Source organism: Mastigoproctus giganteus, chromosome 11 (genome assembly GCF_048544385.1).
Source record: "Mastigoproctus giganteus isolate SK-2022 chromosome 11, ASM4854438v1, whole genome shotgun sequence".
Lineage (NCBI taxonomy): Eukaryota > Metazoa > Arthropoda > Arachnida > Uropygi > Thelyphonidae > Mastigoproctus > Mastigoproctus giganteus.
Genome location: NC_143585.1, coordinates 45,457,919 through 45,481,979, shown reverse-complemented (window position 1 = coordinate 45,481,979; position 24,061 = coordinate 45,457,919). Strand labels below are relative to the sequence as shown.

At 37.1% G+C, this 24,061-nt stretch overlaps 1 protein-coding gene across 1 annotated transcript in view; it reads left to right on the top strand.

Annotated features, from left to right (window-relative positions):
• Window positions 1-24,061, top strand: part of RhoGEF2 (Rho guanine nucleotide exchange factor 2) — a 764,869-nt gene that overhangs the window by 285,707 nt on the left and 455,101 nt on the right. Inside the window, exons 15-17 of the mRNA XM_090384978.1 lie at window positions 13,609-13,707; window positions 13,936-13,981; window positions 19,205-19,330. Coding sequence (XP_090241104.1) covers window positions 13,609-13,707; window positions 13,936-13,981; window positions 19,205-19,330 — 271 coding nt within the window. The remainder of the gene's footprint in view (window positions 1-13,608; window positions 13,708-13,935; window positions 13,982-19,204; window positions 19,331-24,061) is intronic.

Genomic DNA, 24,061 nt, shown 5'->3' with positions numbered 1-24,061 from the left:
TAAAAGATTGCCTTTCTACATGTATTTTTTTGTCTTATATTAACTATGGAACAGCAGTACCACATAAATATGGGGGGGGGGGGAAGAGAGAGAGAGAGAGAGAGAGAGAGAGAGCGCTTTGCAAGCTGATTTACAGGCTTGGAAAAGGGCCTCATATTCATTTTTCTACCCTCAGTTATATGTATATCCTACAAATAGAATTACAAAAAATGACTGTAGCAGAGTAAAATATGAAGCATATAGCGCATACTATACTATAGTGCAGCCTTTCTCAATATTTTTACCCTGGAGAAATCCTTGAAATAATTTTCAAGTCTCAGGAAACTCCTGCATAAAAATTATACCTACAGCTCATCATACATTAGCGTGATCAATAAGTTGTAGATATAATAATTGTCAATGCTCTTTTGAGTAGAGAATGGTATTTTTCTGTGAATTTTTTTATTTTGGCCAACTTATCAGCTTACTCTTTTCGTATGGTGCCCCTCCCCACAAAGGATATCAACTCTATTGCAAGTCAGTAGTGTAGGTATAGGAAACTTAAGTTTTTCCTTTTTTTAATTTCCAATTGATTTTTTTTTTTTACATTATCCCAGTAGGCCTAAAAGTCTTATCACAAATTTCTACTATATATAATGCAAATGAGGTATAGCCTGTGCTAGACTATATATATTTTTTTCCCCTATTTAAAACTAAAAATGACTTTTTAGCAAACCTTTCTCGAAAAAAAAAAAAAAAGTTAAGCTTAGCTTAGCTTTCTTGAAATTAATCTCTTTCTTTCCTTTTTATAAATTTTAAACTCATAAGGCAGACATAATAAATTTCTCTTAAATAACTGGCTTAAGCCAAAATGGGATTTAATTTTTCTAAAAGTAGCCTCAGTAGATTTAATTTAAATAAAGGCTCTAAATTGATTTTAATTAATGTTATTTACAACATGAAAATTTATTGACAATGTTGAATAGTAAAGTTATTAAAATCACTTTCTTACTGAGTGACATGATCAGGCTCAAATATAGCTTAGCAGTTACAAAATTATTATACACGTGATTCCCTTTTATAGGCCTATATATGCATAAAAAGTGTTATTATTGAAACAAAATATAGAATAAAATTTACCTCTTTAATGTGAAACCTGTGCTTGTTTTTTGCTGCACAAATACTCAATTCTGGGTCGAACTTGAGATAAGCACACGTGGATTTCATCTTCAACTGAAATAAGACGATTTCTGTCTCTTGATGCTTGTTAAACAAGAAAAAACTTGCTCACACATGTAAGAAGTTGAAAACTGCAGCAAAATGTTCATTGCTTTCCTGTGAATAGCAGGATACTCTTCTTTCAAAGAAATCCACAACATGTCTAGGAGCAGATCAGTAAATCTCATCTTGAGTGTACGATCAGACTGCACCTCACAAAGTTCTTCCTCTTCTCTCAAAGTCAGGTTCTCAGGCTGAGCAAAAGATTCAGAGAAGGGTCCCTCATCCAGTCATACACTTGTGCTGAAAGCGAGAAAAAATACCGTTCAATTTTGTTTTGAAAAATACGTTTCAATTTTGGTTTTCAATAAGACTTGAGACTTTCTGATATCCTTCCTCACTATCACTCTCAAGCTCAAGCAGGTGAAACTTTTCAAAATTTTCTTTTGCAACATGATTTTTTGAAAGATTCAGTTTCCTTTTAAATCCAAGAATCTTGTCACTTGAAGTCAAAACATTTTCTCCAGGGCCCTGCAGAGACTTGTTCACTGGTTCATGTGATAAAAATGTTTGCTAAGTAGGCTAGTTTCTGCAGCCATTCTTCATCTTCAATGCACTCATCAAATTTTGGCCTACTATTCTCTTGAAATACTCCTGCATTTCACCTTTCAGATCAAACACCCTGTTGAGAGCTCTTCCTCTGCTAAGCCACCAGATTTGCATCATACATGAGGAGTTATTGAAGAAGAAGAAGGCCAGATGTTTATCAAATCCTAACAGGGAGTTAAATGATTTTGTAATAACTGAGAGCAAAATGGAGGAGAAATTGTTGAAGTTAAACATAAGAAAGGCACCCCAGGGTGGATGGAATCTGTCCAGTTATATTAAAGGAGGCAGCAAAGGAAATAAGCAAACCCTTAGCCATAATTATGAGAGCATCCTTGGACTCAGGGGAATCCCCATGGACTGGAGAAGTGCAAATGTATCTCCAATTCACCAAGGGGGATCAAAGGGTGGCATGAGTAATTACAGACCAATTAGTTAAACTTCTGTTCCGGGGAAAATAATGGAGCCACTGGTTAAAGATGCATTGCAGGATCATCTAGACACGATTGCAGTAATAATTCAGACACAGCATGGATTTGTTAAGGGAAAGTCTTGTCTGACAAATTTGATTGGATACTATGATGTGGTCACAAAGGAACTGGATGCAAAAAATAATTTTGATATCATATACTTGGATTTCAGGAAAGTTTTTGATATTGTTGTACATGGAAGACAATTTGTACAGTGTACAAATTGGAGCAGTTGTGGCATTAAGGGCAGGTTGCTACAATGGATAAAAGGATGGTTGAGTGGGAGAAGACAGAGTGGTAATCAATGGACACTGCTCTTCGTGGACTAATGTTATTAGTGGTGTCCTCAAGAATTCGGTGTTGGACCCATTGTTGTTTTGTATATTTATCAGTGATATTGATGGTGTATCAAGTTTAATGTCAAAGATTGCTTACGGCACAGCAGCACACTCTACTTTGGAATGAAGACAAATATCTTGCAATTGCTCCTGGACAACACAATCAACCAATGTCGATAATTTACGATGAACATGCTGAGGAACTGTCGTTTCCAGCAATATACTTGGCCATCCATGTAAATTTAAAGATGGATTACTTGTTACTCAGTTTATGATAGCAACTAGCGAAATAAGGCGAAAAGATTGCTGAGGAGTAACGGCACATCATTTTCTATACATGCCGATGAAAATTTTACGCTTCAGAATAACAAAAGTATTATATTGCACTTTCAAATGCATCGGAGAAACTTCCAACATAACAAAACGTATGATAGAAGTCCAAAGGTTTGTTAAAGAGTGCATCGAACGTAACTTGTTGTTTCTCAAATCCATTCCAAATTCTGTACACTACTGGGCTCGGCGCAAGAAAGATGTCTTTGCTATGATCAGACAACTTGGTAAACCAACCATGTTTCTGACATTGAGTGCAACGGAGATTTGCTGGCCACATCTCATGAAAATACTTCACGGACTAAATAGTAGCGAAGATAGAGTAGTTGACGATCCAGTGAAAGAACTGACAGCATTGCATCGTACAAAGCTCTGGATCGTACTGGATCCTCAACGAGGATCCAGTCACATGGGTAATATACTTCAGTAAGCTAGTTGACATTATAATGCATATACTGCAATCGAAAAGGTACAGTCCTTTTGGGAAATTCAAAGTAATTGATTGCTTCAAGCATATAGAGTTCCAGCATCATGGCAGTGCACATGCCCACATTTTGCTGTGGCTAAAAAACGATCCTAAACAATTGGTTTCGGAAAATATGCCAAAGACTGTACAAATAATAGATGAATTGTGCAGCATTGATGCTTTGGATCTTCCTACGTCTTACTCACATCAAGTGCACAAGCATATATTTACTTGTTTCAAGAAGAATGATGATTAATGCAGATTCAATATTCCATATTGGTCTATGGATCAAACTTGGGTTTTAATACCGATGAATACACAAGACAATCGACATTCAAGTTTCAAATGGTGTTTTCAACAATATGAGAAAGATCTTGAAGAGAAACATTACAATACACTCAGGCAGTTTCTAGAAGAACACAAGTTGGATGTGAAAACTTGGATGTTATTTGATCAGGATTGACAAGACCTACCATTCTGAAAAGAAATATGACACAATTTTGGATGAATACCTTCAATCCTTGGATAGCTGGTATATTAAATTTGAACATGGATTTACAGTTCATACTCAAGGAACATTCATGCGCATCATGCATTGTAAAATATGTTAACAAAACTAAGCCATTTGCATTGAGAGTTGATCAAATTGCAAGAAGAGTATTCGAATCAAGACTACACTGACTTGTTAAAACGCATTAGCGTTAAAATGAGCTCGCTAATGCGTTTTAACAGCGTTGAAATGAGCTCGCAAGAGGCAGCTTGGTATTTGCTTCACCAGCCAATCTCTGAGGCTAGTAGAGAAGTTGTGTACATTCCAACTACTTGGCCTCACGAGCGTCAGAAAAGCAAGAAGTGAATGGATGAAGAAAATCTTGATGATGATTCTACCGACGTATGGAATGAAAATATTATACAGAAATATGAGAAAAGACCAAAAGATGGAGAGCTCTGTCAGCTTTGCTTGGCTGATTTTGCAGCGAAATACAATGTTTTGAAGGAACAATGTAAACTTAGAAAACAGACGTGAGTCATACGATATCGCCACTATGAAATGTCTGAATTGGCAGAGTATAAACGTGAGATGGTTTTACTATACTGGCCTTTTGAAAATGAAATGGTTGATATCTTAGATTCAAACAAGTTTCTTCAGATGATGAAAATGAAGAGTACTTTATGAATTGCCGCAAAAGGTATGAGTTGGACATTGATATTTACAAAACATTAGAGCATTGTTGAAAACATCGAAATGGACGATAAAGAGTATGTTCGAGAAAAATGCGATGAATATGTTCAAAGTTGAGTCGCAGAGGATGCTAGTAACAGACTTCAAGAGAACAGTGATGATATTGAAATGATTTTGGCAAACTCGCTATCCGTTGTGGTGTGTCGGCAAGATGTCATGACAAGCGATGATAACTGCAAGTTGGTTCGAATGATGAATAGAGAACAACGTGAGTTGATTCTTGAAGTTCTTGATCGAATAACAGATTGAGCTAACACAACACTGCTTCAAATATCCTTTACTGGTCCAGCAGGCTGTGGCAAGATGTGTACCTTGAAAATTATGATGGAAACTTACAATCGCTTAAGTCTGGTGCACAACTCGCTTAACAATGCATTCGTCGCCTGTGTGCCGATGGGGAAGGTGGCCATGGTGATCAACAGTACTACAGTTCATTCAGTGTTCAAAGTTTGTATGACGTGAATATATGGTGGTCTTGCTTGAGAAACTTTGCACTTCTATTGTAACGTGTTTCAAATGTCCAAGCAGTATTCATTGATGCAGTTAGCATGATCGGAGCTGACATTTTGCATACGATTAACGCCAGTCCATAAGAGATCACCGGAGAATTTGATTGAGTGTTTCGTGGTTTAGACATCATATTTTGCAGAGATTTGCACCAGTTGCTGCCAGTGAATGCAAGGCAAAAATTCAAACCTCATAAGAATTCCATCGGTGGTGCAATTTTGTGGTAGTCATTTTCTTTCCACTGGTTCATGTGATGAGACAGTGATGTTGTATTCTCCGACATATTAACTAAATTTGGAAATGGCGAAACATTAGACATTGAAAAAAAGAAGTTAATCGAAAGTCGATTTAGAGCACGAGACTTTGTTGTGGAGCAAGTACCAAATGCTGTTCGTTTGTTTCATTGTAACAACAATGTTTGCCGACCGGGCTAGCCGGGTGGGTAAAGTGCCTGCCTGGCAACCCAAAGGTCGCGGGTTCGATTCCCGCCTCGGGCTTGGATCAATGTACTGCAAAAACCTTGGGAGGTGCATTATGGCCACAGAAGCCTATGCGCCAACAACTACCAAAAAAAACAACAATGTTTTTCAATATAATCAAGCATTGGAAGGAAACACCATCATCGATTGTACAGCCGATGACCACTCCACCTGTTACAAGTCATGAACAGTTGACTAGTATGCAAAGAAAACTCCATGAAATGAGTGTAGCAGAGACCGGAGGTTTGCCATATGTATTGCATCTATCGACTGGAAAACCTTACATGATCACTACAAACATCAATGTTGAAGATGGAAGAAACAGAAATCAAAAGCTTGTGGTTACATTTTGAAAGTAAGAATATTGGAACTAAGAGTCGTCTCATGTCTTGCCTGCACATATTGTCGCATAGTGGCGTATTAAAATCTGGCTGGACTCTGATTACGAGACATTCCACCACAGTATCTTTCAAAAGCAAAATGCTTAAATGCAAAAGAATCCAATTTCCTTTGGTTGAAGCTTGTGCCATGATGGTTCGTAAATCTCAGGGTGGAACTTTCAAAGAAATCGTATTCAATTACGATAAGAGTCTCGAACAGCAACCGGTATACTTTGCATTGTTGAGAGTTAGAAGCATCGATGGCCTGTACATCAGAAATCAGAAAGAAGACTTTACATTCTACCATGCTCGCGGTTGTAACGCACCTAAGATGGAAAATCTTTGAACTGAATTGAAGCCTTTGAATAACAATCATTCGGAAACACTCTATAACCATATTACAATTTTGGGATCAAGTTGCTTCGTCGAGTTTCAGAATGGTACTGTTGAATACACAGTTTGAAATTTCATAGCGAAGGCATTGTGACCGAACCAATTCCATGGAATCAAATATCTTGGCATTAAATAAAACATGGCTTGAAAACAATGAAAATGTTGATGTTTGAGGATACAAATGTATCACACAATTCAAAAGACCTTCTGTGCGATCTGGTGGTGTTGCGATATACAATAAAGTTGAATCGACAATATGTACTCCACATATTCTCATTATCGTGGTTGCAGACTCTCTACAGTAAATGACTGGTACAGATAATTGTGACGACATTTGTGCAGCTGAAGTTGAAATAAATGGACAGAAGACTTTGCTTGTAACATTCTGCATCTCACCAGGTGCCTCCGTAGCCAGGTGGGAAGGAGCAGCAGTGCGTAGCACACGCTTCTTGATTAGACCGGGGTTCGAGCCCGTCACCACCAAATATGGAGGATGCGGTAAGGTCAGGGAATGACCACCGCATATTCACGGAACAATATGGCCTTAGTTGCTAATGCTCCTAAAAAAACCAAATAAATAACATCTGCATCTCACCTAAAATTCAACATTGGAGCAGATTAAAGTTTTCTTAATATCCAATCTAGCGATTTATATGTCAAAGTTTGGAGATATACTTAAAGTTGTAAGGAAATTCAACTTTCAAAAGATCCCAATAATTTTAGTGGGTGATTTCAACATTGACGTTAAGAAACCTGAAAATGCTCCATTCCTCGATTTTATAGAATCAACATTTGATCTTAAACTCTCAGCAGATCCTACAAAATCTACTACGCATGGTCAATCATGTATCAACTTGGTTTTTAATCGATGTATCCTACTTTAGTTACCACAAACCTTTGTTGTTGATTGTAAATGAAAATACTAAGCTTAGATTGTATTTTTTAATTTCACATGATGTTATTCACGGATCCACCTTTGGCTCCATTTGGAGCCAACGTCGTTTTTTTTTTTTTGGCTGATTCTGTATCAGCTCATACTCTTGGTTTTTTCCATGCGAAACATGCCTCTACTACTACACTGAGCTTATATTGTGAGTATTAAAGTTATTGCCTGATACCCACTTTTAATTAATATGCAGTATACAGTCAGTCCTCGTATAACACGTGTTTACACTACACGAATTAGGGGAACGATATCTTATATAGCACGAACCGAATTCGCTTATGCACGATTCGCCTTTGTGTTTACAAGAAATGGCAGTCGAACGCGGAATCACCCCAACCGAACGCAACACGATAGGAATGAAGAGAAGATTCTGAAAATGTATTTATGTTTTTTTATATCAGTGAAGGGGAAACACATTTCACCATAATAACGTAAAAACCAACACAATTCCAGCTATCAGTATAATTGCAAATGCAATTAGATCGAGTTTACTACCAGTTTATAACAGATTCCACTAGCAGAAACGCAACTGGAAATTGTTTTTATTGTTTTATGGTAGTAACCCCCAGAAATGTGCTTTAGTAAAATGTGAGGTGTTAATAGTGTATCTCAGCCTTTACGGTGTTGTTTATTCAGTTGCTACACATGCGCAGCTTTGTTTATGTGTATCAAGTGTGCCTCCTCGTTTTGTAATTGTGCTTTGTTCCCTAAAAATGAGTAAAATACTTAAAAGGTGTGAAAAGGAAGCGTCCTGGTGAAGATACTGCAGATTCAGAGAGAAAAAGAAAAGCAATATCGATAAACAGAGGCGGACTAAGTCAAAAATTCTTACCCGGGAAAATTTATAGTGGCCTCATACTATGGTTTATGGCCAAAATCACACCGGCCTGTGGCCCACCGGGCGTTTCCCGGGTAAGGCTTATGGCCAGTCCGCCTCTGTCGATAGAGAAAAAATATGAAATTGTGAAACGCTTTGAGCGAAATGAAAGACCATGCGATATTGGATGTGCTACAGACCTAAATGAGGCAACACCGAGAATTAGAAAGAGAAAAACAAAACAAAAAAACAAAGAGAAAACAAAAACAACTTTCATAGCAGGAACAACTCAAAGTGTAATTAAAATCCATTAGATTAAGACACAAAGAATTGGAAGAGATGGAACGCCTGTCATCTGTTTGGATAGAAAATCAAACAAAAAAAATAAGGTTGCTTACGATAGAAGTAAAAGCATTAGCAATATTTTATTACGTAATAGTCGTAATAAAATGCGTTAGTATTTTATTACGATTATTTATTGTGTTTGGTAATGTTTTGGTTACAAATGTGTGTTCAATCTTGGGTGGTCGGCACCTAACCCCATTTTTCCCATAGGGCCTGTTGTTTATATTGCACGATTTTGCATTGCACGAGGGTTTCTAGGAACGCAGCTATCGTGCTATACGAGGACTGATTGTACTCCTATTATAGTGGTTTTTAGGGGATTGTGCCAAGAGCACTGTAAGTTGGGAAACAATAGTTTTAATATTTTGGTAGATAGCATTGATTTTAAATCAATGAATGGGTTGAGCAAGCTGAATGCTGATGGGATTCTTCTCCTTGCTCAAACTAAGAGCCTGAGGGGGGGGGGGGAGCACAGTTTCAAATTAAGGAAAGATAGTTGTAGAATAGATGTACGGAAATTTGCCTCAAGCCAGTGGGTAGTTGATTGGCAGAACAGGCTTCCATCTTTTGTTGTGGAAGCTAATAGCCTAAATAAATTTAAGGCTGAGCTGGACAGGCATTTGGAATGAATGGAGGGGTGAAATGGGAGGGTTTTTTTTTTTTTTTTTTTTTTTTTTGCCTGCTGCATAAGCTTGCTTTCTTGCATCGTATGCCTCTACTAATGCTAAAGTTCATATGCTTATTTTTTTATTATATTTTTTGTAGTGTATATGAAGTAATGTAAGTTTATATATAAGTTGAAAACCTGTACGCTTAATGTACTATACTTATTTTTTTTTGATACCAAACATTTTTTGATTAAAATGAATGAAATTCATAAAAATATTTTATGAAATTAAACTAAACATATCAAGAGTATTAGTGTATGAGCAGAATAATTTACTATTAACATAATAGTAATGCTGATATTGAATTTATTGATATGATGTTAAGCACATGCACATACAAAGGATTTTAATTACTGTACCAGCAAGGAAAATGTTGAATAAAAAAAATAAAAACAAGATGAGGTGAGTGTGCTGATGCAGTGATAAATATCTTGACACTGAGTTGTAAAGAGCTGCCTTTCTACTTTTAAAGAAATAAGAAATAAATATCATCTGAACCGGGGATGATATCTCTGAAGAAAATAAGCTACAGGATTAATGATTCCTAGAATTCAGACTCTACATCCTATCCCAAGGTCAAAAATCAAGAGGAAGGAGAATTATATCCAGATTTATTCCTTCTTGGAACCTTAAAAAAACACAATATAATCATGCTATAGCCATTACAAAATGCATGGCACTTCATGGGAGTGGCCATGTGACCAGAATAGGAATACTAATAAATAGCACTATAAATAGGAGTATTGTAATGGGGGTTTACTGTATATATAAAATTTTATTATTTTTTATTTTTTAACGATTATTTAAAGTAAGTCTGCTTAATAGTACTCTAGTAGTTAACTCTTATGGGGGATGGCACAATGGTTATTTATTCCAGATGCTCTACATTTTAGAGAATTTGTTTATTTTTTAAAAAATAGTTCTTCTGAGAGGGAGCTAGTAAATGCTCCAGGCTCTTTTGCTATCCTCTTTCAGAGCAACTACAACCCTCTTTATGAAGGTTAAAATTATATCAACCTTATGAAGGTTGATATAATTTTATTTATATCAAGACAGATTTTTCACAAGAGTGAAAAATCTGTCTTGATATAAATAAAATTAATTACCTTCATAAATATACAAAACAAAAATTGATAATTTAAGAAAATTTAATAAATTCTCTTAAATTATACACTGAGTGATCACTGAATTATTACCACCTACCTAATACTTCATAGGTCCTCCTTTTGCCCTCACTACAGCAGCTATCCGACGTGGCATTGATTCAAAAAGATGTCGGAAGCGTTCGAGAGGTATGGCCAACCAAGCTGTGTGTAATGCGATCAGCAATGCAGGTATGGATGTGATTGATGTATCCAGAAGCCTGATATGCCTTTCCGTAGTGTCCCATAAGTGCTCTATGGGATTGATATGCTGGAAGTCAGAAATGTGTTCCTCAAACCATTCCTACAACAAGTGCCCAATGGCTTGGTGCATTGTCATCTTGGAAGACACCATTGCCATATGGGAAAAAGTGTAACATAGCGGGGTGTACCCAGTCAGCAAGCACTTGACGATAGTGGAGACCAGCGATAAGTTGTTCCACGTGCACCAGGGGTCCAAGTTCCTACCAGTAAAACATGCCCACATCATACAACCGCCTCCACCTGCCTGCATTTTTGATACCATACATGATGAATCAAGAGCCTCATGTTGTTGATGCCAAATCCGTACACGACCATCCACGGTGTGGAGTCAATAACGTGACTCATCTGACCAGCACACTTTCTTCCAGTCTTCTAACATCCAACTTGCATGTTCTGCCATGAAGCATTGTCATGGCAGATATTGTTCTGAGTTGGCCCATGTTGTATTGGGTAGTCAACTCTTCAATAGTGCTGTGCCTGTTCGCCTGTACGAGTCGTCGGACCTGGCACTCACCTCTAACTGCAAAGATCAACCTTTTGCTGACCTTTGCAGTTTTGGAAGTAAACTGCATGTACTAGCAAATCGACTAGATAGTAGCCCAGAACAGCCTCAAAATCGCTACCAGGGTATGCTCAAGATTTGATAAGAGGGAGGTGTTGCCTTTGGCAGATTAAGCCTCCACCTCCATTCCTATCTTTCCTGTTTGCCAGAATAGACTGATAGCCGATGTTGGTGGTTAAAGGCGATATGTTCATGTTGTCATGAAGCCAGGTTTCAATAAGGATAACAAAATTGTAATCCACACTTATAAGTATGTCAATCATGGCACTGAGCTTGTTCTTCAGGCTCCTGATATTCTGAATGAAGAATTTTACATGTTTATTGTTGGCAGTGTTGATCTCAGTTAAGTTTCTAGGGTTCCTTTCATCAACCGGTGAAATACCACCACTTTGCTTATTGGAGGCTTCAAGTGGTGAAACCCATGTTTAGTCTCTAGAGCAAAGTTTCCGGCACCCCCCTTCCCCCATACTTCTCCTTCAACCCAAGCACGGTACTAAGTACTATAGGTTTTGATACCTTTCGTGTTTGGGGGTTTCATAAAAAAAAAAAAAAAAAGGATGGTGGCTGATTGAAGGTTGATTCCTCTTGAGCAGGGTGTGGCACTAGGACCAGTCCCACTAGTAAAGTGCACTTGTATCTGGTAATCAGACTTGATGAGATGATTGCAGGATTTAGTCAACATGGTGGCTGCTCTTCTTTCATCAGGTTGAAAGGAACAGTCTGGTTTGCTGCCTAGCTATGTACCCTGTCCATCTCTGGTCTCAAGATCGCATGTACTGCTGGTTGCGCATTATGGTTGCCAAAACATGGCATCACCAGGAGACTTGCAGGATTTGTGTTTAGATACCTATCTATATTGTGATCTTTGATCTTGATCCTGAAAGAGGCATAGGTTGGATGCCTGGTGGAAACCCTGATGGGGGTACCGGGTATGTCTAGCTGCTTCAGGAGGGTTTCAATTTGTTCCACCATTGTTTCCGGGCATAGACTTATAAAAATGCTGGATAGTCTAGACCTCCTTCCTCCATTGCATGATTTTAATACCTAGTGGGTTAAGATTAGAGCCAATAACTGCATCATGATTCTGATCTGCTTGGCTGACATTTGTGTCTTTACTATGACTGGTCTTGCCTTGCTTGGGAGGCCCATTACTTCTTATTAGTCCTGATTTCTTCCTCCATGCTTTCACGACTCCCGGGGCAGGGGATGAAGGCGAAAGGATTGCAGGTAATGGCTCTGTTGGGGGCCGCATGATGCGGGTGTCAGAATCCATTTGTTTTGAGTGTTGAACAATTTGTATAGGGAAGGAGTCTGTATCCTGGATGGGCTTACTGTTGTAGGTCTTCCAGTCACTGTAGTGACTCTCTTAGGGTTGTATTTTCCGTGCAGAGCCTTCTCAGAATATTCTCAAATAAGGTAAGCTTCTCACCCATTTTACTACAATTCTGACACAGTAGCTCCTCACGCTGCTCTAGGACCTGATCAGTTTGCGCCTGAGCATCTCGGCATAGATTTGTGGTGGAGTCAGACATGCTTGCATTAGGTGACCTGCGGTCAACTTCGCCAGAGTAGCCTGCTGGCAATGCAGAGATGTTATCCCTTGATTCCATGGCGTTCACTTTGTGCCCACGGCATGCAGCACATTGCCATCGTGATCGCCTCTGGCCTGAGGCACGAGCCAAGTTTTTAAAAGACAACAGGTCACACAAAAAACAAGCCTACATGGGCCATTGCACTTGATCCAGCAATTTGTGGATTGTGAGCATTTTCTGCACGTTCCAGATTGCTTCTGTGCCATGTTGCCACCGGTATAGCAAGGCTTAACTGTATTCTAAACTTCTTCAGAGACTGAGACTCTTCACCCTACGGGGAGATTATCACCCCTCTCTGACCTTGACAGTGGTCGCAGACGGCAATGAGGTAAGCAAATTCTTCCAAGCTGTAGGAATGGCAAGCTTCCGCAGAAGAAAGGTGCCTGATTCGATTTAACTTACAGGATAGTTGGAAGCATTAGAAGGTACAGAACATGAAGATTTTGACATTGGGAAAAATAGACATTTGGCCGTTTCCCTAGTATATGTAAAACTCTACTTATTAACTGATATTAAAAAAAACACAAGAGATTAATAGGAGCACTTGAAACAATGACTATGCCAAGTTCGTGCATATATATATACATATACAAAATTCAGAGTTTAGTGCTGTCTTTTTTTATGTCAATTGCCCACAGTTTTGAGCAGACTGAATACTCCTGCAGAATTACTTTCTGCAGAAGGAGCATCAAAAGTTAACTGAGTTAGAGCACAGGATGCTATTCACTAATTAGTAAGTAAGAATTGATAAGATTTAGTTTTTTATATATGTGTACTCTTTATTTATTTTGAATAAATTTGACAGACTATTACATCTGAAATATAAAAATGTAATTTGTGTGTATGTATTTTTTGTGTTGTAGTTTTTCTATTTAATATCTGACCTGTATGAGCAAGGAACAAGTAAAGAAATGAAAAAATGGGCATATGAAATTCATTCTAGTTTTTTAGTACCTGGTGCTGTAAGTATTGCAGTTGCTTATTTTATTAGTATAGTTTTAGTATTGAATATTCAAACTAAGAATTAATGCTACTCTTATCTTATCACTAGACTTCAGATTATACACAATTGCATATGCACAGGTTTTTCTCTGCTGCCTGATTTTAATTAAGTTTATAGCAAGTGTTTTTTTTTTTTTCTTATTAAGCTTAAACTGAATCTACTTAAATATTTATTTTCTTTTTTATAGCCTTTAAAATTGCACAATATTGATGAGACCATTCTACATGAAATAGGTAATTACTTTTCTATTTTTTGATATTTTAAAATTTTTAGGGTGATTTTTTTTTTTTTATTGATAACATTTTGTAGCTAACTTAGTAATTCTTGTATGAGATATGTTCTGCATAAACGTTTGCATTGCCTTACCTTTGTATTTCATTGCACGCGATGATAGTATTTTAGTATTACCAAAAGGATTCAAGAAAACATACTTTAAACAGAAATAGCAAATATATTTACACATGTAGTATTCAGAATTCTGAAATCTTGAAAGGTTTGGAAATTTTTTTTTTTTTAATTATTATTTTATTTTAAATCCAATTATGTGATGCTGCTCTGTCATTACTCTGCCCACCTGTCTGTCCAAACATGGTAGGCTTACAATCATCTTTTTGCAAAATTTAAAAAGCTGTTTACTTATTTGATAAATGACAATTTTTTTTTTTTTATTTACTGTTGTAACTACATTAAATAAAGTTGCAAATTACTGAAATTTATATGCCATCCCACTCATTCTCCCACCTAGGGATTCTTTCCTCAGAATTCCTTCCCAAGAATTCCTGGAAAAAAATTATCTTTAAAATTCCCAATTCCAGGGAGAAGCAAAAACAATTTCTTTAGAAATTGAGATTTTTTTGATTTTTGTTTATGTAATATACAGACTGCTATGTAGTTTATTTTCAAATACTTAATTTTTATTTAAATACAGTTTCAAATAACCATTTCATTTTCTTTATCTAAATTTACGATCTATATTCTTGTCCAATTAGAAAAATACTACGCTTTCGGCATGAGAACTACGATAGTTCCTGGGTAAAATAATTGAGTATTTCCTAAGTTGGTCATAATTCCAATCCCTTCTATGAAAGGATGCATATCCAAAATATATTAAAGGATGCTGAAAATATATTAAATTGCTTAAAACTTGTGTGACTCGCAGTTGAAGCATTAAGTAATCATAACACAAATCTATTAAACGTGAAGGAATTTTTAGATTCCTCTTTCATAATTTGGAAAAACAAAATTCTACTTTAAGCAATAAGCTTTTGAAGGAAATTAAACAGTAGCTTTTTAAATTCAGAGATAAAGTCTCAGTATCCCTTATTAGGTATTTACTACTTTGGTAAATATCTAATAAGGAATACTATTTATTAGATATTAGATATTACTTATTAGATATTTACCATTTAATACCACCACTTTGCTTATTGGAGGCTTGAATGGTGGAACCCATGTTTAGTCTCCAGAGCTAAGTTCCAGTCAACCCTTCCCCATCTCTTCCATCATGCAGTATGGCTGTTAACTTTTGAGGTTATGATGAACATCATGGCGAGATCCAATCTTCCTTACATTTTGAGAGTACAGCTCTAAAACAGTGTTCGCAGGCTGGCCTCTAGTTAGTACACTGACCGAACCTATTGGTAACTCTTTAGGAGGCTTTCGGATCAGGTAGTGTATAATCTTGCTACCTCTACTCCGCCAAATAGTGACTGGAGGGAGTCCGAGTAGTGTGTATGTGGGGGGGGGGGCATTGTCGAGGCCACGTTATGCCAAGGATCGGGGTATATTCTTACCATGTGTACGCCATATCCAAAAATTCATTACTTCATACAACATGTCTCCCCCACTTTTTCTTGCTATTGAATACACCATGAATTGTCAAACTAATAGAGTAAGCTTATCTGCGATAAGATCTAAAGCTCCCAAACACTTCCTAGTTCATTTCACAAATACACATGGTCTCAATTCTAACCTCAATGTCCATTTCCACTTGCAGTGTGTAAAACCCCATGTACTTTTTTTTTTTTGACAGAATCTCAGTTATCGGTTGATTCAACTACTGCTCATCTCAGTTGCCCAAATTATTTTCTGTATGATTCCTTTTGCCTCAAAGGTGGTAATTGTGCAAATGCCCGTTCCGATATTCCCTGTCAGAGACTTAGTAATTTGCAATCTCCTCTTTTCGATCTTCTATAGCTTAATCTCTATACCTCGTGTCAAATTCTGTTGTCTCTACCATTCTCCCAACTCCACTAATCACTTGGAGCTCTTTGACTTCCTCTCTTTGCAACTTGATTTTCTCCAGTACAACTTTCCTAACAGTGAGATAATTTTCCTCGGTGATTTTGTTCACAACTCCAGCTAGCTTCCGTTTTCTAGTCACACCGACCCAGCTGGTCGAGATGTTGAGGCTTTTGCAATTTCTAATGACCTTGCACAGATTGTTCATCTACCTACAAGAATACCAGACAATCCTAACCATACAGCCATCACACTTGATCTTTTTCTCACAAACAACCCTTCTAAGCACACGGTGGAAGTGAGTGGTCTTTTAGGGACATCAGATCCCAACTTGGTGATTGTCTCTTCTTCAATGGAGCCTTTATCTCATGGCTATTACCAACCTCGTATTGTGTTTGGCATTACAAGAATGCAAAACACGATGACCTGCAAGATTTCTTTTAATTTCCTTGTTCGGATTACTGTCTCAAAACTTCTGTCAACGGTTGCTCAGATCGTGTCAGTGAAATTATTCTTGTAGGAATGGAATCCTTTATTCCACACTCCACTTTAAAATCTTGTCCTTTATCTAAACCTTGGTTTTCCAATAAATGTGCTAAGGCTGTTTAAGAGAAGAATGTTGCATATCGTAATTGGCTTGTTTCCAAATCTTCAGTTTCATTTTCTGCCTACACCAAAGCTCGCAACAATTGTACAGCAGTCATTAATCAGTCCAAACTAGATTTTGAACAGGCTAAGAGTAGAAAACTTGCTTCTTGCCCTAATGGTAGCAGAGCATTCTGGTCTCTTGCCAAAGCTATTGGCCGCAACTTTTGCCCATCTCTGCTGCCACCTCTGTCAAAACCAGATGGTTCTGTTGTCACTTCAGCCAAGGATAAAGCTGACCTGCTAGCATCCCATTTTTCTTCCAACTCGTGTATTAATGATCTTGGTAAAACACCTCCCACCATTCCCAACATGCTCCATTCAATGCCTAGTGTGGTCTTCCGTCAAAAGGATTTGAGAAGGATTTTGATGAATCTTGATGCTAAGAAAGCTCCAGGTCCTGGTGGTATTTCTCCACTTGTTCTCAAATCCTGTGCTCCTGTTCTTTGCCACCCTTTTTCACTTTCTTATTCCAAAGGTGTTTTTCCTTCTTGAAAATTTGCTCATATCCAGCCAATTCCTAAAAAAGGGTGTCAAATTCCTCCCATCCAATTATCGTTCCATTACAATTACTTCTACTCTTTCTAAAGTAATGGAGAAATCAGTTAACTGGCAACTCTTAAGCTACCTAGAAACCTGCCGTCTGATCAACGATCGCTAGTATGGATTCCATCAGTGTCGATCCACTGGTGATATTCTGGCTTATATGACCCATTTATGGACAAATTCAATGGAAATGTTTGGTGAAAGAGAAGCAGTTGCTCTTGACATCTCAAAGACTTTCGATCGTGTTTGGCATAAAGGTCAGGTCTTCTAAACAAGATTCCATGTTATGGTTTTCCAACTGTTTTTTTGTAATTGGTTATCCAGTTTTCTCTCTGATCACTCACTGAGGGTGATGGTAGATGGCTCTCTGTCTTCTAACTTCTCCACTAATGCTGGTGTCCTCCAAGGTTCAGTTCTTTCCCCCCACTCTTTTCCTTTTGTATATTAATTACTGTCATCCATTGACTGGAAATCCTATCCGTAGTTTTGCCGATGATAGCACATTGCATTCCACTTTCCATTTTGAAAAACCTTGCCCTGCTCAATCAGCTTCAACTTCTCGAATATCCACTACCAATTCCTTAAATGCCGATCTCCAGGTAATTCTCCTGTGGGGCAAAGACAGCTTAGTTGATTTCAATCCTTCTAAAACTCAGTCTTATATCTCACAAAAAAGGATTCTTCTGCTCCTATGCTTATCTTTGGTGACACTCTGATTTCTCAGCAAAATGATATATCTCTTTTGTGGATTACCCTGACTTCTAATCTCTCTTGGCACAAGCATATTACAAATATTGCTTCCTCTGCATCTAAAAAAACTTGGCTTTGTCTTTTGCTCTTGGTGTTACTTTTCTTCCAAACAGCTGTTCACTCTCTACAAATCGCAAATCCGCCCTACCATGGAATATTGTTCCCACATCTGGGGTGGTGCCTCCAAAACCTCTCTTGGGCTTCTAGATTCCATTCAGAAGAGGGCAGTTAGGTTAATTAATGACTCCTCTCTAACAGAGTCTCTTCACTCTCTGTCTCATAGACATAGTGTTTCTGCTGCATGTCTTTTCTACAGATACTTCCATGGACCCACCCACATGGATACATCATGTGGGATACATCCATGGATATACCCACCCACCGAAGAAGGGCCAAATAGCCCTGAAACGGTGCCGTCTGGGTAGTGGTGGTATCCATCTGAGAATAAGTAACATTAGTCTTCTCCTCAGGTGAAGCGTTACTTATTCAAAGTAGTGCAATATCCATGGCAACTCGTGAAGGTATTCACAATATGAGATATAACTTAAAACAATGCTGCCTTGCAAATATTGTGTTAATTCAGATTTGGCTATGTATTATTGATGCTATCGCACTGAACTTATACATTTATATATTTTTAATGATTTCTTTAAGTTCTTTGAATTTTTAGTTTGAATAGACATCTCTATCATTTTATACTGTTGATTTTGATTCTTAATTACTTTAAATTTAATTAATATTGGAGTATTGAGAGACTTATTTAAGTTACAGATAATGTTACTCATAACTGTTGTGGAGTCAGCATATAAATTAAAATCTCATATGTAGGCTTAGTAACCTTAAGTAACCTTAGTAATAGTGTGCTTAGTTTTAATGGTAACCTTAGTAATAGTGTGCTTAATTTTAAAAGGCCATTTTACAATAAAAACATACACGAAAGTTGTGTTTTTATTGTAAAAACTTTATTTACAAATTCCTTGTAATATAAAAAAAATTGTAAATAGGCTTTATGGTCATTTAAGATTATTTTAACAAGTGTTAAAATTGCTTTTGGTAGTAAAGTATAGTGCCTTTAAAACCAGAAATGGTATTTCAAAAATTATTTTGATTTTGAAGTTGATTTCCACTATTCCTTTATACCAATATGAATATCCATGTTTTTAGCAACGTGGAAAAATTGAAATTTAAGTATTCCATGTAATCTTACCCTGAAACAGTGTCTGTAAATCATCATTTTATTTTATTTATTTATTTTTATTATTTTTTTTATGTAGATGAGGTACTACAGCACCAGCTGGAAAAGGAAGAAGTCCTACGAGCTGTTTTTCGAAAAGCAAGAAAGAAAGCAAAAGAGGAATTGAATGACTTGTTAGCTGACTTTCGAAACAAAAGGACAATGGGTAATGTTATTATTTAACATCACTTGGTACATCTTAATAATTTTATTAATTACAAATAATGTACAGGTAGACTTGCATTATATCTGTATTTCAAGTTAGGTGTTAGTTCCTGTGGGTTTTAACACCTGGCTTGAGTTTCTGGTGTTTTAGATGCAATTTTACCAAATTCAGAAGCAGTAGAAAACTTTTAGAAAATCTCAGTCATAGACACTATTCACTAAAAGAAAGTTTTAACACAACAAAAGAATGAGAAGCAATATAATTGTATAATAATCTGTAAACTTTTCATTTGTAGGTTATTATATCTAGAACACATCTATTAAAAAAAAAAAAAAAAACTCTTTCAGTCATTTCTTGATTTATATGTGGTTCTTAAAACTGCAAAAATCAAGAACTTTTTCCTATAAGGAATAATAGAAGGGGGGTGAAGAGAAGGGTAATGCACAAAAGAGCTAAGCCAATACACAGGATTGAAATATCCAAGTGATAAGAATTTTAGACACTATGTAAAATACAGGACAACCTCATATATCCAGCAATGATGGGACTTCCCAGATTTTTGAAAATGTGGATTTCTGGAACCTAGTACTACAGTATATCTCTCATTAATTTGTTGTTGGATTATTTGAAATGTAAAACATGCAAATGAAAAAAAATGTAGAATGCATGGCTTCCCAGCATATGTGCTGTGTATCTTCTTTTAAGTTCACCATATGTATGTGCTTGTTATGAGATAGAATAACAATGAAGGATTAGAACATATGAAAAAACTGTTGAGGTATGTGAAATATTTCTCAGTTTGTTTCACTAATTACAAAGGTCACCATTTTCACTCCCATAATACTGTACTCATGGAGCTTGATGTATGGGAGTTGTGCATTAAAACAAGAGCTATATATTTTTTTTCTTACCTGCTAGAGAGAGAGAGAGAGAGAGAGAGAGAGAGAGAGAGAGAGAGAGAGAGAGAGAGAGAGAGAGAGAGCGAATGTCCATATTTTGCGATATTACTTGCCGTTCAATGCTTGTAATTCATACTAAAATGTGACATTCCTCTCTTTTAGCATTCACTTGCTTAGAGAACTTTGCAGCTTTGTGCAGACTGCTTTTACAATTATAACTACTTTAGTTGGTTATGGAGTGCTTTTATGAAACAGTGACCAGTTCGACTTACATGAATGGCTGAGAGTGAAGATGTAGAAAATGCCCAGTATATCAGTATATGGAATGGAAAAATGTATATTTGTTTACAGTTATGAAATTTTATGCATGATTCTGAACAGTGTAAATGCAGCCAGGAAAGCCCATGGTGTCCTATCAGTGATTTATTGAATGTTATCCTGTAAAGATATGGAGGCCACACAGACCCACTGTATAAGGCAATTGTACAACCACATTTGGTACTGTGTTCAAGTATAGAGATGTAATCTGAAAAAAAAAAAAAAAAAACGTTGAGCTTCTTGAAAGGTTCCAAGGATGGGAAACACACATGGTGAGGTCGGCAAAAGGGTAACCATACAAGGAAAGACTGATTATGTAGCCTACATAGTTTGGCAGTCAGGCATCTCAGAGGTGACCTGATTGATGTTTATAAGGCTCTGAAAGTGGTTAGTAAAATGAATAAAGGTGGAATTTTCACTATTATAGAAAATTCCAGAACTCGGGGTGGGCATAAATTCAAATTACAGGGGAAGAGGTTTATATGAGATTGTAGAACGTTTCCTTTTAGCCAGCGAGTCGCTGATTACTAAAACAGGTTACCGTGACAGTTAGTTGAAGCTGACAGTTTTAATGAATTCAAAAGTCAACTCCGATAGTAACCTAGGTGAGGAGGGAAGCATATAATTTGTATTTTCTTATCTATGATTAAAGAGGCCTATGCTCTCTGGATTCATTATTATCAAAACTAAAATTACTGTAACACAGAGCGAAAACAGATACAAAAATAGATTGTGACAAGTTTAATAATAGGAAATATACATATATTAGATTAGATACATACAGACAAAAGGCTTTCGGTTGTTTTGTCAACTTTCGTCAGGTTTAACTGAGGAAATTAATTTTTATGTATCTAATCTAATATATGTATATTTCCTATTATTAAACTTGTCACAATCTATTTTTGTATCTGTTTTCGCTCTGTGTTACAGTAATTTTAGTTTTGATAATTTTTTTCTCTCCCCCCCCCCCTCCAGCAGTGCAGCAGTAGCCTGTGGCGTCATTGCACTCTGTGGCTATTACTATTGGTTCGTTTATGCTGCACTACCTCTTAAATTAGAGGCCCAGAGTTTGTTCTCAACATTTGTCATGTGACCAAATGCTCCCACATAAACAAAGGTTCTTGGATCTTAGCAGAGATATCACTTTGAAGGTATTTCATTGCTATTAGTTGTTACATCACGGTATTCATGTCACAATATTGTAGGTGAGGCTGCCTTGGAGTTTAATTTATATACAGGGTTATTCAAAATGATTCATCTGATTTCAAATGAGCATAATGCCGTACCTATCAACTGTGTATTAACTTGGCATACACCAAATGAAAAAGGAAATCTATGAGTTTTAGAAGGTCACCATGAGATGGGTCAACTGTCACTGTGGCTCCGCGACAGACAGTCTGTGAGTAAATGGTGACCACACGGTAGAAGGCTTTTTGTGTGCTGCAGTTTGAGGTGTGAATCGGTAGTCACAGTGCAGTGCGAGTTTCGTTTACGTTACGGAACTGATCCACCGAGTGCTCAGAGCATCCATCGGTAGTATCGGCAGCACGAGGAAACAGGATGTTTGTGTAAAGGCAAGAGCACAGGACGACTGCGCATGTCTGAGTATAATGTGGAAAGAATCAGAGTTTCATACGTAGCCTGAGGAAGTCAACAAACTGCACCAGTCAAGAACTGAGAATTCCTCGGACGACTATTTGGTGTGTTTTGAGACGGCGCTTGATCATGAAGCCATACAGGTTGCATCTGTTTCCAGGGGACAAGTTAAGCTGACTGAACTTCTGCCATCTCATGCATGAGGGTATGGAGGACAATGATTTTTCTCCCTGCTTGGTGTTCGGTGATGAAGCAAATTTTCATTTAAGTGGCAAGATGAATCACAACCTTTGCATATGGGGCATGGAAAACCCACATGCAACAGTCGAGCACAAGCATGACTTGCCTAAGGTTTAATGTCTTCTGTGCCATTTCCTGGGCAAAGGTTTATAGCCCTTACTTTTTCATGGAGAACACAGTGAATGGTCACTCCTATATGCTATGCTGCATATAGGAGTGACCACTCATGCTGCAGAACTGGCTATTTCCCCCAATTGAACGAAGATTGGGGTGCCGCCTCATTGGCATTTGGATGTTTGTCGTTTCCTCAATGAAGTGCTCCCTCGCCGTTGAATTGGTCTCAGTAGACTCCATGACTTGATGCTCTACAGCTGGCCTTCTAGGTTACCTCATCTTACGCTGTGCAGCTTCTTCTTTTGGGGGTACGTTAAGGATGCTGTGTACATGCCATCGTTGCCCACAACCCTGGATGAGCTCAAAAATCGCATTGTTACTGCTGTGGAGTCAGTGACAAAGGACATGCTGGAGCAAATGTGGGAGGAATTCGAATATCATCTCGACGTTGCTCGTGTAACTATGGGAGGTCACATAGAGCACTTATATGGTGAGAGACAAAACTAGCACAGTTTTTCTTTTGGTTGGTGTATCACTAATCACTCTGTATTTGTAAACTTCAAAAATATAGTCATTTGAAATTGGATGAATCATTTTGAATAACCTTGTATAGTTGACTATATATTTAATAATGCTTACTGTTGTTTATGAACTTTGCTGGTTGTCTTTTCTCTCTCACTGGAATTTCCACTAAAAAAAGACTTGGTAGTCAACTACAAGGTAAAATGGGGTGACAAAAAGATTAGATGAATCTGTGCACTAACCAACCAACTAATGTGCACATTTTCCATTGACATAGTTAATTTCAATCAGTCATAGCAAGTTAAAGGACACAGAAGGTCCTAACACTTTTCCTTGAAGATAAAGACATTTGTATTGAGTGGAAGTTGAGTATTTTCCAATAAGTAATAATATAATTACATCCCTTGACCAACTCTGTGACATATTTCCATCAGTAGACCTTTGACAATTAGATCTTTGACAGTGTTTGTTGATACTAAATTTCCCTGAGATGACTTTTATCATGTCTAACTATTCCCATAGTGAAAAAGCTGTCAGCTGCAGTATGTTTTTCACACTTTGACAGTTTTTCTGGGTGCTTCAGAACCTAGCTATGGGTATGTTCTAGTCTCCACTGGAGCCAACAGTAGCTGTCTATTTTGACTTTTTTTTCCCTATTGTAGAGAGAACAATTCATAGAGAGAGGTCAATTCTATTATAATTCAGCCTTCATGAATTGTAATAGAATTGACAACAGGGCAATTCATAAGCCCAAATTTTCAATATTGAAATGCTCTATTGTTATTATAGGTAGTAATTTTTTTTTGTTTGAAATGTGTATTTCTGTGAATTTTATATTGTTCCATTTTCTTTATTTCATTTTTTCTCCATTTCAGGTGGACTGATCCATTACGAGCAGAAAGATGAATTCTTTTTTTAAAAAGACAAATTGCTACATTTGAGTAGTATGTAATTGCAATTTAGAGGTTGTGATGGTAGCGAATGGGAAGACATGTCATGTTGATCATCCAAAGATAATTAAAATGTATCACCAAAAAGCTTT